This window comes from Rhinatrema bivittatum, chromosome 4 (genome assembly GCF_901001135.1).
Source record: "Rhinatrema bivittatum chromosome 4, aRhiBiv1.1, whole genome shotgun sequence".
NCBI lineage: Eukaryota > Metazoa > Chordata > Amphibia > Gymnophiona > Rhinatrematidae > Rhinatrema > Rhinatrema bivittatum.
Genome location: NC_042618.1, coordinates 442,519,660 through 442,534,935, shown reverse-complemented (window position 1 = coordinate 442,534,935; position 15,276 = coordinate 442,519,660). Strand labels below are relative to the sequence as shown.

The window sequence follows — 15,276 nt, the reverse complement described above, 5'->3', positions numbered from 1 at the left end:
CTGACATAAAACACACCAAGCATGTTTCTTAAAGCCAATGTACAGTGCAAAAAAAAAGAAAGAAAGAAAGAAATATCACATTTACATAAGTACTCAGACCCTTTACTCAGTACTTCGTTGAGGCATCTTTTGAGTGACTACAGCCTCAAGTCGTCTTGGGTATGATGCTACAATCTTGGCACATTTGAGATTTGGGGATTTTCTCCCATTCTTCCTGCAGATCCTCTCAAGCTCTGTCAGTTGGATGAGGAGCATTGATGCACAGCTATTTTCAGGTCTCTCCAGAGATGTTAGATTGGGTTCAAGTCTGGGCTCTGGCTGCGCCATTCAAGGACATTCACAGACGTCTGCTGAAGCCTCTCCTGCATTGTCTTGGTTGTGAGCTTGAGGTCTTTGTCCTATTAGAAGGTGAATCGTCGCCCCAGTCTGAGGTCCAGAGCAGGTTTTCATCAAGGATCTCTCTATACTTTGCTCTGTTCATCTTTCCCTCGATCCGGACTAGTTTCCCAGATCCTGCAGTTGAAAAACATCCCCACAACATGATGCTGCCACCACCATGCTTCACCAGACATGATGCCGTAGAGTTCAATCTTGGTTTCATCAGAGCAGAAAATCTTGTTTCTGATGCTCTAGAGTCCTTTAAGTGCCTTTTGGCAAACTCCAAGCAGGCTGTCATGTGCCTTTTCTTGAGGAGTGGCTTCCATCTGGCCACTCTACCATAAAGGCCTGATTGGTGGAGTGCTGCAGAGATGGTCGTCCTTCTGGAGGTTCTCCCATCTCCACAGCAGAACTCTGGGTTCTTGTCACCTCTCTGTCCAAGGCCTTTCTCCCCCAGGTGTTTGGTTTGGGTAGGCGGCCAGCTCTAGGAAGAGTCCTGGTGGTTCTGAACTTCTTCTGTTTAAGAAGGATGGAGGCCACTGTGCTGTCCAGGATCTTCAGTGCTGCAGCAATGCTTTTGTACCCTTTTTCAGATCTGACCTCAGCACAATCCTGTCCCAGAGCTCTATAGACAAATCCTTCAGCTTCATGGCTTTGATTTTGCTTTACTGTTCAGTGAAAAATACAAATATTCTAGAAAAGCACCCTACCAATTTTGCTCTGACATACACTGTCAACTGTGGGACCTTATATAGACAGGTGTGTGCCTTTCCAAATTATGTCCAATCAATTGAATTTACCACACGTGGACTCCAATCAAGCTGAAGAAACATCTCAGGGATGATCAATGGAAATAGGATGCACCTGAGCTCAACTTTGAGTGTCATAGCAAAGGGTCTGAGTACTTATGTAAATGGGATTTTCAGGGTTTTTTTTAAATTCATTTGCACAAATTTCTACAAACCTGATTTTGCTTTGTCATTCTGGGGTATTATGTGTACATTGAGGAAGGGAAAATGCATATTATCCATTTTAGAACAAGGCTGTAACAAAACAAAATGTGGAAAAGGTGAAGGGGTCTGAATACTTTCTGAATACACTGTAGGTGCCAAGTATTCCTATGGCCTTGATGCATCCAAATTCAGGACTCAGAAACATTTATGGCCAAAAGCGATCTATCAACTTTAATGAACAGAAAATCCCATTCTATGATAAAAGGTTCTGCATATCTCAGAAAAGTGCTATAAACTCATCTCGTGCCAGTTTAGTTAGCATCTGCTCAGAATAGGGTAAGATGTTAGCAGCTTCATTTTAATATGCTTTACCCTCTGTTCTCTCCAGTCCTCAGGGCCAGCAAGAGTAAAAAAAATGCTGCCCAAGTATGCCTTAGGGGTATGGGAATGATATGCAGAGCAAAATATGGAGGGGTCTGGGGGTCAAGTGTCAAAATTGCTCCCCAAGGAAGTTGTGCAGATGCAACAATGATGTGTGTGGAATTACATATTTAGGTCCCAGGGCTGCCAGGGTGAATGGGCATTTTCCCTGCGTGAAGGATGTTAATGGAGGTGAATTTTCTTTTGCTTTAATATCTTCCAAATACCAGCTTTTCCGACAGTTGCTCATCAGTTTCCGCCCCCCCCCCCCCCCCCCTTCTGCTTCTACTCTTAGCTCTACAGAGGCTAAAATACAAACAGTTTACTAGAAGAATGGACTTGTTTGAACAGGAACACCAACAAGAGAAATCGGATCAAGCTAATGTTCATTTGAAGGTAACTGAAGATATTAAGAAATTATAAGATTTGAGTGCTATTTCTGTTTGTGAACGAACTTCTTCTCTTAGAAGATTAGACTCAGTGGAAAATTATTTAAGATGTTTAAACCTGAGACTCAGAGACTATTACATTTTCCGAAGGTGATGGGAGGGTTACCAATACTGACATTCAAGAAATGTGTTGTTGAGATCTTAAAATTGCCTTTAGAAAAGATTCCACCTTTAAAGAAAATATTCTTTTTGCCACAAAGAAGCTCCTCCAATATTGTATTACCTAATATAGGGATAGATATGTCGACTCTGTCCAATTTCCTTGAAAATTCAGAAACTGAAATTATTGAGAAGTCTGCTTGATAGAATGACTTAGGTTTATTAATGAGGAACTATTTCAAAAATCTGAATGTTCAGTTCCTGGACGCTCAAGTGCGTATATTTCCAGATCTAGCAAAAACTAAGCAGCAGCGTAGGAAAAATGTCCTAGTAATGTGGGGCTCAAAGTTTTGGCACTGGGGGTTAGCTATACTCTGCGCTACCCCTGTAAGTGCATTATAAAATTTTCTGGGAACATGTATATATTTTTCAGCCTGGAACAACTACGGGCTTTCTTGGAAGCTCGGTGCAATAGCACCCAACCTAGGGTGGGATCCAATAATGTAATAACTGGTGTAACCCTCCCCCCTCCTCCTTCACTCCCCACTGCAACGCAAACTTTGCCTCTCAGACCCACCATTACAATCATTGTACATTTGGCATCCAATATTGAGACCCCCCAACCTGTCACCCCTCCGTAACACCCACCATTATTCTTGCCAAATGCTACTCCCGCCACATGTTCTCCCCACAATGCCTATAACACTCTTCTTAAAGCTCGCAATCTAAACTTACGTTACATAATATGTATTAGTACCAGTTACAGTTATTGTTAAACAATTTTTGTTAAATGATTTTTGTATATTTTGTATCAATCTCAGTTAATGTTAAAATGAAAATAGTACGACCCTAGACATACTGGGTGGATTTTAAAAGCCCTGCTCGCGTAAATCCGCCCGGATTTACGCGAGCAGGGCCTTGCGCGCCGGCGCGCCTATTTTCCATAGGCCTGCCGGCGCGCGCAGGACTCGCGCAAGTCCCAGGGTTTTTTGTCAGGGGCGTGTCGGGGGCGGGGCCGATCGACGCGGCGTTTTGGGGGCGGGACGCGGCGTGGTTTCGGCCCGGGGGCGTGGCCGCGCCCTCCGGAACCGCCCCCTGGTTGCGTCTTGGCGCGCGTGGATTTACTTCTCCCTCCGGGAGGCGTAAATCCGTGGACAAAGGTAGGGGGGGGTTTTAGATAGGGCCGGGGGGGTGGGTTAGGTAGAGGAAGGGAGGGGAAGGTGAGGGGAGGGCGAAAGAGAGTTCCCTCCGAGGCCGCTCCGATTTCGGAGCGGCCTCGGAGGGAACGGAGGCAGGCTGCGCGGCTCTGCGCGCGCCGGCTGCCCAAAATCGGCAGCCTTGCGCGCGCCGATCCTGTATTTTAGAAGATACACGCGGCTAGGCGCATATCTACTAAAATCCAGCGTACTTTTGTTGGCGACTGGTGCGCCAACAAAAGTACGCGAACGCGCATTTTTTTAAAATCTACCCCACTATTCCAGTTGTTGTAATGTGAACCGATGTGATGTACGCCAACGAATGTTGGTATATAAAAGCAAATAAATAAATAAAAATAAAATAAAAATATGAGGCTGCCTACGTCATTTTTTCCTCTCTTTTTTCATATGTAAGTTATGAAAATTATGAGATTTTTTGATACCTGAATGATTTATGTTATGATATTCAAAATTGTGTAATTGTGAATGTACTCATTGTAATTCTCTTTGTTTCTATGCAAAGATTTCTTTGTGTTATTCTAAAAAGTCTGTATAAATAAATAAAAAAAAAATACAAACAGTTTGGATGAATCAAGCCCGGTATGAAAGTTTCCACGTCTTTAAAGTGACTTTGACATGAGGCACTGAGAAATTTACGTGGCTTCTTACCAGGAAAAACATTCGCGGCTGCATGACCTTCCTGGACAGCTTCATCAAAGTTCCTTCTTTCAGGAAGACCTGGCCAAAGCAAGACGACAGACAGTAATTCAGTGCAGATGGGAAGGGGACATGAGCGCATGGAGAAGTAATCTTGCCTCTGAGACAGAGCACAGATAAACTGAGAATGGGAAAGCCACATGGGGCTCGTTCCACTGCTGACTCTGACATACTTTGCACTTGTGGTTTCACCACAGGCATGCAGGAATCCATCCCAGAGCAATCCGCAAGTCTGCAAGACAATTTCTGATACAAAAAGGTGTGTGCACAAGAAGCCTGGAGCTGAAGAGAGTTTTAACAAAGATTTTATCTCTAGTCAAGCATTCTTCCATCTTTCACTTTATTTGGTTTTCCAAGAGGGGTCCTCTTTCCTCAAACCCTACATCTATAGCCTTGTTTCACTCACGCTGGCATTTTTTTCTACATCTCCAGGAAATGCATAGTACTCAGCTCCCTCTTCTTCTTCATCGCCATGCTATGGCAGTCTTAAAGAACACCAACAAGAGTTGCCTCGGGAATGGGGCCTGTTGCACCCTTTCACCATCAGATCTAGACATCACTTAATGCACCTTCACTTTTTACCATATCTTTTCAGATCTTCACTGAGGCCTAATAATACTGCTACAGTTTTAGGGGCAAGCTTAGAACTTAAGTCTGTTTCAGTTCTTGTCTTCCTTTATCATGTGACAAGAAGAAAAAGACCTTCCTGCCACAGTTTATTTTGAGGACGTACAGTAAATGAGATTTCAGTGGCACAAAGCAGGGTACCGTCGCAAGCCTGGAAATTAGTTCCCACCCAGTAAAGTTCAGCCATAAATTAGTAAGGTGCCTAAATGGCCCTCCACTTTCAGTATTGTAGAATGTCTCCCGCAAGGCCTATTTAGACGAATGAACGAGAGAGAGAGAGAGAGAGAAAGAAGGTTAGGGGCCCCTTTGACATTCAATGTTAGATGTACGAATAGAACAGTTCGTACTTGTGAACATTTGATGACCCTCGGAGTGAGGAAACTCACTCCAAGATGAGATTTGTACAATGTTCTCTCCACCTAGCTCTCTCTCTCTCTCTCTCTCTCCCTCCCTCCCTCCCTCCCCAGTGGTTATATGTGGGAAATACAACAGGTCTGGCTCCTACCGCAAAGTCTGATAATGTTATCGCAATTTGCACTAACTTAGCAACTTAGCTCTTCGCATAGGTAATTTGCGCAAATTGCGCTAAAATGAATATTTGCATAAACCACGCCCCTTTTGCTATCGCATGTGATACTTACCGCATTTTGATAAATCCAGGCCTAAATGGCCTACCTAGCTATATTCAGCCTTTATCTGGATAAATTCTAGCTGGCTAATAAGTTAGGTGGCTAGAATATAGCCAGATAAGTTAGGGGTGGTCCAGAGTTAGCTGGATGACTTAGCCGACTAAGTCTGGTCGAGCCAAAGACCTGTCATAAAGTTAACGATCTATAGTTAGCCGGCTAACTAATTAAGGCCTAGATTCAAACTGCTATAAATATAGCAGAAATAGCGTTTGTGATAAAAAAGGGGCGTGGTTAGGTAATTTTCCTGGTACCGATTCATATAGCTATTTTACCGCAACACGCATTAAATTTATCGCACCCCGTGATATTTTCACATCGCAAGCTGAGAAGTCCCCAGACAGCGAGTTCTGGGTTCTGGAGGACAATTTTACATGGACATACATACAAAGAGCACAGTTACCATCTGTGAAGATACAATGTGATTTGGAGGGATGAAAGATGAAAGAAGAGTAGATCTGTACCATGTTTTCTCTACCTAGCTTGATTGCAGCTAGGCAGATAGTGCATCAAGCTAGGTAGAGAGAACATGGTACAAATCTACTCTTCTTTCATCTTTCATCCCTCCAAATCACGTTGAATCTTCACTGAAGGTAAATGTGCTGTTCTTACGTATGACTGTGCGTGTTAAACTGCCCCCTAAAACCCAATTTACTCCACAAACCTCATCCCGAGTTACTAGTGCCCCCCTCTTACAGTGGTATAAAAAGTTCAAAAATCAGTGGGCCTCCACAGAGGCACTCTCTCCCTCCTCCTCTCCCCTCCCCTCCCGAAACAGCATTTATGATAAATCCCATTTCGGCCGTAATGCACAGTTATAGCAGGCATAACGCCAAGACAAAAGGTGTAGTTATTTCCAGCGTTAAATCCCGCGCTTGTGTGCGTTACGTTACCACACACAATGTTAATCAGCCCTCATTTACATTTACTCTGCCCAAACTCCTCCCACGTGAATACAATTTTTAAATTTACAACCGCAGTTTGCAGTGCGGTGTTTATCGCTTGAGTTCCAGCGTTACCGCTGGCATTAGTGCCCTAATGCCCGCAATAACGCCTTTACGCATTTTGATAAATGGCTGCACTGTTGAATGTGCCTCCAAAGTTAGCCGGATAAGTTTATCTAGCTAACTTTGCTATCCAGACTGTGTCTGAACATAAGCCTTAGGGTCTCTAATGGATTGCAACTTCTCAGCACACAGTGATAGAACAGTCAGTAAATTTTTCCCTGCAGAGAGCAACGCTCTGCCTGGATCATAAACAGCATGTTAGCCAATATACACTCTGTCTCTGCATACATTCATTTGTGAATTATAACCAAGACTCTAAAGTGTGCTTTCCATTTAATAGGGAGCCAGTGGAGTGATACCAACATTGGAGAAATATGCTCAAACGAGGGAATTTTTAAAAGTCTGGCTGCATTTTGTATTAATTGTAATGCACGAATATAGGTATTTGGCAAGGCTACAAGGTGTTACAAAAAAAATCAAGCTGAGAAAACACTAATGCCTGCAGTATTGTCCAGAGACATTCCTGAGAGAGAAAATTCCTTAACGATTTTACTAATTTTAATTTACAAAAAGCTTTTTTTGTTACATTTTTCAAATGAGACCTCATTGTCAGTTTACTGTACAAGAGAATACCTAAATTTCTGGTTTCAAAAACTACTTGCAAAGATTTCAGACTACCCATGAGAAAATAGTCTTTCAACCAAATGCACCTCCTATGAAGCCAAACAAAAATCAGCATTTGGTGAATTTATTTGTCTTTTTCACAGCTCAGTGTCCTTATTAAAGCAGCACAACAATAGGAAATCATGTTTCATGTTACTGCATCAGGGGCTTTTCCATGTAACATATTCTCAAAGATATCTACAGCGCAAATCATGTCATATAAAAATTTGCCTACAAAGATACAAATGACAGGATTATAAATAAAAACAATAATAAAAAAAAAATACTGACAGAAGTATCATCAGGAAGAGTGGTTAAACGCTTATTGTTACAAAAAACTCACGTTCCATCACAAATTGTAACAGCGTTCACAGATTGCAGCAGCCAATTTGAAGAGCATGAGCATACGCAGGGAACAAAATATAAGAAAATGCAGCTGATAACATCACTGCGCTTTCATTTGTAAAAAAAGAAAAAAAAAAGTTAAAAGAACATCCTCCATTCAATTTCCCTGTTCCAACCCTTGAGAGATACAGACTGCATCTGGTATATCCACTGCGCTCTCTCTGTCCCAATGAGCAGAATTTATTGCCACCCCGCCGGTCGGCTCTTAGATGGTCAAGGACGGTCTACTTCATTTCTATAAATGTATGGCCACACTACCAAAAATGAAACACCAAGGGAGCCTCTGATTCTTGTGTCTTCAAGCAGCTCTTAGGTTCAATCAATCAGTCGCGTTTTGACCATGCGTTTGGTCTGACCCACGTACTGTACATTGCGCGGATATACTATGAGGTGTAGTCCTTTTCAAGTTTAATAATCTGATCTATAGATGTTAATAGACTGTAGCATAAAGGGGCACACCATGCAGTTGTCACAAGGTTGCATTTCTGAAGTTACTTGAGGATTTTCTACTTGATTTAAGGAAAATCTAATAATTTGTTCCCTAATGTTTTTAACCACAAAAAAACCCACACAAACCTCGTGGGGGCAGTGCTTAACATAGAATGACTCCTCAGTATAGCATAGAATGACTCTTTAAGATTGCACAAATTTGAGGAGAATGTTGTATGTCTCAGTGCACGGGTCTGTTGTTTATACTTCTCTGGGAGCTCGCTTAAAAAGTATTCCCTAGTTAAAAATCGTTTAGCCACTATCTTAGCCTGGTGTTTGTATTCTCCTATGTCTGAGAATAATCACCTTAGCCTTAAAAGTTGTCCAACAGAAATTAAGGGGATCATTCTTGACCATATAAGAACCAACTGGTGGGGTGGCGATAGAGTCTTGTTTATTGAGACAAAGGGAGTAGCAATGGATATACCGGATGCAAGTCTGCATCCCCCATGGGTTTGAACATGGAAACTGAATGGGAGATGCTCTTTTAATAGTTTGCAAATGGAAGCATAATGACATTTGGGTAGCATCAACCATAGTTTCTTATATACGTTACCTGTGTATGCTCACACTCTTCAAGATGGCCGCTAAAATCTGTGAACGCTGTTACAACTTGAGATGGAAAATGAGTTTTTTTGAACAATATGCGTTTCACCACCCAGCCTGATAAAAATACTGATGGAAGTATTTTTATTTCTAATCCTGTCATTTGTATTTTTGCAGACAATTTTTGTATAAAGTGATTTGCGGTGCAGAAATCTTTGCAAATCTGCTACATGGCAAAGCTCCTGTTGCAGTAACAGGAAACATGATACAGAACTGTGAGAAAGATAAATAAATTCATCAAATGCTGATTTTGTTTAACTTTTAAATTAACACTCACTAGGCAAACAGCTGCTAAACTGTTCTAACTATACACAATGTTGCCAACAAACGAACACCAGCAAAAAAATTCGTATTTTTATTTACTGGTATAATAACCATTTAACATTGCCAATTAACCTAAAATAATCATCATCAATGCAGAAACGCACAGTCACTTACACAAACCCCCACAATCCAAGACAGAAGTTTACAATATCGCCAATAAACAAAGGTTAACAATGTTAACGGACTGCTCTTCTTGATGTTTTGATAATAAAAAGCCCAAACCGTTGTTCAGCCGTTAACACCACCTCTTCAAACCTTCAGCCCACATTTATTTAAACAGACAGTGCAGAATCCCAACCATTGTTCAGCCGGTAACACCAACTCGTCAAACCTTCAGCCTACATTTATTTAAACATAGACAGTGCAGAATCCCAACCGTTGTTCAGCCGGTAACACAAACTCTTCAAACCTTCAGCCTACATTTATTTAAACATAGACAGTGCAGAATCCCAATCGTTGTTCAGCCGGTAACACCAACTCGTCAAACCTTCAGCCTACATTTATTTAAACATAGACAGTGCAGAATCCCAACCATTGTTCAGCCGGTAACACCAACTCGTCAAACCTTCAGCCTACATTTATTTAAACATAGACAGTGCAGAATCCCAACCGTTGTTCAGCCGGTAACACCAACTCGTCAAACCTTCAGCCTACATTTATTTAAACATAGACAGTGCAGAATCCCAACCGTTGTTCAGCCGGTAACACCAACTCGTCAAACCTTCAGCCCACATTTATTTAAACATAGACAGTGCAGAATCCCAACCGTTGTTCAGCCGGTAACACCAACTCTTCAAACCTTCAGCCTAAATTTATTTAAGGACATAATGCAGAATCCCAACCGATGTTCAGCCGGTAACACCAACTCGTCAAACCTTCAGCCTACATTTATTTAAACATAGACAGTGCAGAATCCCAACCGTTGTTCAGCCGGTAACACAAACTCTTCAAACCTTCAGCCTACATTTATTTAAGGACATAGAATTTTGCAGAAAAAATGTTTGGAGGTCCTTACCCTTCCTGGTTGCACAATCTCATGATGACCATTTAAACTGTACTGAATCTGCATCAGCTTCTGAAAATTATCCTAAAGGAAGAAAAGAAACACAAGCTCATCTATATCAATTCAGCTGGATTGTATTAAAACAATGTGGCAAAGTTTCTGTAAATGATATACTTACTCCCTGCTTCATAATATCATTTGCATGGTTGGCTACTTCTATGACCACAGCAAGAGCCACTGAAATGTGCAGAAGACCTGAATTAGAGGCTGCTACTCAAGGTTTGGTGTTCTTGCATGTAAAAAATATTGCTGAATTTGTTCCAAATAAAGAAGTAGTCTAAATCAGTGGTTCTCAACCTTTTTTATGCCACGGCACACCCAGCAGTGGGTTCACTTTGTCGTGGCACACCATAACCTTCCTTCCCTCACCCACCCCCTGGCATCAACACCATCCCTGGTCTTCCCTCCTCCCTACCCCTTGGTATCTCACCTTCCCTTCACTCCCTCCTTCCCCTATCCAAGGCATCACCAGCTTTCCTTCCCTTTCCTCACCCCCTAGCAGCACCACTTCCCTTCCTCTCCTCCCCACCCTCCTGGCATCACCATCTTCCCTCTCCCCCCCTTCCTGGAAGGACCAGTTCCCTTCCCTCCCCTTTACCCCCTAATATTACCATCTTCCCATCCTACCTCGGGATTATCTGTTGGGTGAGCAGCGCTCTTTACTTAATGCTGCCTTCTTCTCTGCTAGCTTCTTGCTGAAGTTGGAACCACACAGGACCCCTGTAGTCTCACAAGTTCTGCTGGCCCCATGCAGTTCAGATTTCAGTGGGAAGCTGTCAGAAGAGGCAGCAGCAGCAGGTAAGGAACACTGCTTGTCAGATGGAGATGATCCCGAGGGGACTCTTGTCCTCAGAAGCTTATGCCTAAATAAATCTGTTAGTCTAGAAGGAGCCATCAACCTGTCATTCTTACTGCTACAGACTGACACAGCTATCCCTTTGGAAGTCATAAAAATATTTTTTTACCTTGGGTATCTTTATAGTCTGAAGATTCTTCTGAAAGGTTCTTCAAATAATCTGCAAAGTCCAAATGGAGATGTGCATTATTCAGTCTTCTGTCAAAAGAATTAAATGTTTGGGTAGAAAAGTCTTCCAAATGTGATAAAACATCAAAGCTAATATGCAGATTTCTACAGCCAGAATTTCTGAGCTGGCTGCTACGATCCAACCTCTGCAGCAACTTGGCTACAAGAACTAAATAAAGGCCACCCATACCGTAATCCCTAAATTCAGTTCTTGGGACCCTCAATCAGGGTTGGTTTTCAGTATAACCAGAATCTTTATTTATTTAAAATCATTTATATCCTCCTGTACCCTCCAAAATTCGGGGCTAGGGGGGGGGGTACATAAAAAGTATACAATTTCAACAAACGTATACATAAAACAGGAAATATAAAATCAATCAGTACTTCAAGATAAATTGCTAAACAGACTGATTAGTTAGCTACCAGTGATTACATCTGTCCAAAAAAAGCCTGATAGTCCTGAAGAGCTTTCATAAATAAGAACGCCTTTAGGGATTGCTTGAAAACTTTAGGCTCTTTTATGTTATGGAGTTGTATCGGTAAGGAATTCCACAAGGTAGTGTCAATTATAAGAAAGGCCCTTTCCCTTGTGGACTCCAAATAGGCAGATATTTATGTATTTATTTATTTTTGGTTTTTATATACCGGAAGTTCCTGTATAATATACATATCACTCCGGTTTACAAGTAACAGAGATAACTATCGCCAGCATGGCGGTTTACATGGAACATATCGAACAATTAAAACTATTATAAAGCAGATTACAACATAAAATCAACTTAAAAAAACAGAGATGAAGCAAATAAACACATAAAAATTACATTATTGCTCCTGACCCCCCCCAAGGCTTGCCAATAATCCCTGGGGGTCCAGCGGGGGTCCGGGAGCAATTTCGTTGTCTGCTGCCAGTAATCAAAATGGCGCCGATAGCCTTTGCCCATACTTATTTAGATATTTCTAAAAGAAGTCAGCTGGAGGAACGTAAATTACGGCAAGGAGTATGAAATCTTAAAAGTTGAACTGATCCACGGAGAATTGATGTTATGTAACAAATTGGAAGCCAGTTCATATTGTATATGCCATTGTATCGGAAGCCAATGCAGCGAGAGTAGGACTGGGTAATGTGATCATGAGCCTTTGCTCCTGTCAACATACGTGTTGCTGAGTTCTGAATGATTTGCAATTCATTATTCGTAACCCAACGAATAATGAATTGCAATAGTTGAGAGAAGAGCATATAAAGGACTGACGTTCAGTTCTGAAGTCTGAGTGATTCAATAAGGGCTTCAGGTGACGAAGTAATTTTAGTTTAGAATAAGAGAATATGCTTTTTAGATCAAATATATGCAAATACAGCACAAGAATATTCATTACGGAAAACCTGAAACCAAGACCTGGTTGAGGATTCCAAGGAAAGAGTTTGGGAAACCCTGCTTATAAGCCAGCCAATACATTCACTCAAGAGAAACCTGATCCATGCTATAAGGCACTGTATCTGACAACACCACCGTCTTTCCTGAACCATATGCCCGAATCTCTAATCGTAAGCCTTTGAGCGATCAGCTTCAGTAACGCACTGGTGGGCGGGGAAATTTCTGTTCAGGCAGATTTACTTGCCAGGCACGTGCTGCGGCCTTGGAGGAGGTGGATTCTGTCAGGCTGGAATAGATAAGTAAGCAGCAGCATCTCATACTTAGGGGCCCAAAGCAATAAAGTGCGCTCGGCCTAGCACACAAGTTAAGCCGTGGCTGGACGCGCGTTTTGGACATGCTAGACTAACACCTCACGCGATAAGGGGATTAGCGCATCCAAAACGTACGTCCAAACAAATGCGTAGCCAATAGCATTTTGTCACACGTAAATGCCACGTAGATGAGGCTATTACCCCCGATGCAAAAAAAAATAAAAAATTGCTGGTTGACCCAAACAGCCTTTATAGTGCGGCAAATTTAACGCCAGCCCTGGAGCGGACGTTAAGTCATACTGCGAGTCAAGAGCACCTGAAAAAACCAAAGAGGAATCTGATCTCTGTGGTTCCTACGACTTGGTGTCACTGCGATACTAAGTTCTACTGCTTGCGGCGCTTAAAATTAGGAGAAAAATGTAAGGGCTCGATTACAAAAAAAAAATAATAATAATTTCCGTGTGCACAATATACACGCTGCAGGCACACGTGTATATTGCGTGCTAGAGTTATCTGCAGCAGGATAAAGCATACATTCGTTCTGAGTGCCCGTTTTCCTGGCCTGTGCACAGCCTCTTCTCCTGGGCACCGATGCTTTTGAGCGCCAGGGACGCACAATTTTAGCCGAGCGCGTCCCTTTTAACGTGGCAGCTCATTAAAATATAGCATCGCATGCCTCGGAGGGGTGGATGTGCACGCGTTGTAAAAAAAACCAAAAAAAAAACCGGGCGCCTCAGCCTGCATTTGTTCAAGATGCCCGAAACCTGATGCGAAAAGACCACGTTTAGGGGTGAAAGAGAGAGAGAGGAGACCTACAACCGAGCAGAGCTGCAGAGACGTCCAGGACGTAGAAGGAAAGCGAGTGAAAAACGCTGTCCAACTCCGCAGAGGTCTAGGACTTCAAGGATGAAGAGAGGAGCACGGGCCATCCCTGGAGGCTGCCATGAGGGAAGTTTCAGTGGACTGGACAAGGTACAAACCAGATTGGTGCGGATCAAGTAGTCAGGAAGCAGAGTAAGGCGAGGGTAGAGGTGAAGAGTCTGCAGATACAGGGAAACGAAGCTTGGAGTAACTGGAGGAATCATGTTGGGACTCTTTAGTTTATTTGAGGTCGGGGGTGGCAATTTTCAACTGGATTTTCTGGTAGTAAACAGGTGTTTATTCTTTCCAAATTGACATGCACCTTATCCCCTCCCCTCCCCAGTGCTGTCCATGAAGAACAGGCCACTCTCCTGTGCGTGCGATTCAGTAAAAATATTCAAATTAGGGCCCGCGGTAAAAAGAGGCGCTAGGGACACTAGCTAGTCCCTAGCGCCTCTTGTTTAACAGCCGACGCTCAATTTTGCCGGCGTCAGTTCTCAAACCTGCTGACAGCCACGGGTTCGGAAAATGGCAAAATTGAGTGTCCGGTTTTCAACCCGCGGGCCGATTTAAAATTTTTAATTATTTTTAACTTTTGGAACCTCAGACTTAATATCGCCATGATATTAAGTCGGAAGGTGTACAGAAAAGCAGTTTTTACTGCTTTTCTGTGCACTTTCCCGGTGCCGGCAGAAATTAACGCCTACCTTTGGGTAGGCGCTAATTTCTGAAAGTAAAATGTGCGGCTTGGCTGCACATTTTACTTACTGAATTGCTCGGGAATATCTAATAGGGCCATCAACATGCATTTGCATGTTGCGGGCGCGCTATTAGTTTCGGGGGGGGGGGGGTTGGACGCGCGTTTTTGACACGCTATTACCCCTTACTGAATAAGGGGTAAAGCTAGTGCGTCAAAAACGCGCATCCAAACGCGGGTTAACAGTGCGTCCCACCGGAGCACACTGTACTGTATCGGCCTGCTAATAAAGTATGCACGAGGAGTTTATTTTTAAGTCCCTGCTTGCTCCCTGTCCCCCCCGGCCTGAGAAAGAGTTTGTATCTGCAAACTGTGCAGGAACTTCTGTACTTGGAGTTCCCACCAGGCCAAAACCTTTCAAAGGGCAACTCCGCAGGGAGTTTTCCTTTGGAAATGAGCTGGCAGGATCCCCGCAGGTATAAAGCATCCACAGGGCCTGCGAGCTCCGTGGGGTAGGTGGGAGGGAGGGCTGACAACTGCCTTCTAAGTGACTCGCATGGGTTGATTAGAACGAACCAATGGAGGTAACAGAGCGAAGAGGGAGGTGAGAGAGTGCGGAGAACTGAATAAAGGATGGGTCAAAGGGTCAGCCGTGAGAGACAAGAGGACTAGAAAATGACCTTACGGTTTTCCTTTTTTTTTTTTTTTTTTTTATAGCAGGGAGGTTTAATCCTGCTGCTTTAGCAATGATTGGTCGTTAAATCGATTGTCCCCCAAGAGTCTGGGTGGCAAGGATTGAAGTCCCCATATTGTTTAGGTTCTCAATCAGAAGGCCAAAAAGGGACAGGTCACAGCTCAGACCCTGCTCTTGGATCTTAGCCATAGAGCATCCGTGATGATCCTGGTTTACAAGCAGAGGCCAGAAGGA

At 43.0% G+C, this 15,276-nt stretch overlaps 1 protein-coding gene across 2 annotated transcripts in view; it reads right to left on the bottom strand.

Moving 5' to 3' along the window:
- The window catches only part of FGD6 (FYVE, RhoGEF and PH domain containing 6), a 131,358-nt gene that overhangs the window by 41,912 nt on the left and 74,170 nt on the right, over positions 1-15,276 (bottom strand). For both annotated transcript variants that reach the window (XM_029601594.1, XM_029601595.1), the window contains exons 9-12: positions 11,048-11,098; positions 10,201-10,259; positions 10,035-10,106; positions 4,165-4,233 (exon numbers count right to left, since the gene is read on the bottom strand). In XM_029601594.1, the coding sequence (XP_029457454.1) occupies positions 4,165-4,233; positions 10,035-10,106; positions 10,201-10,259; positions 11,048-11,098 (251 nt within the window). The remainder of the gene's footprint in view (positions 1-4,164; positions 4,234-10,034; positions 10,107-10,200; positions 10,260-11,047; positions 11,099-15,276) is intronic.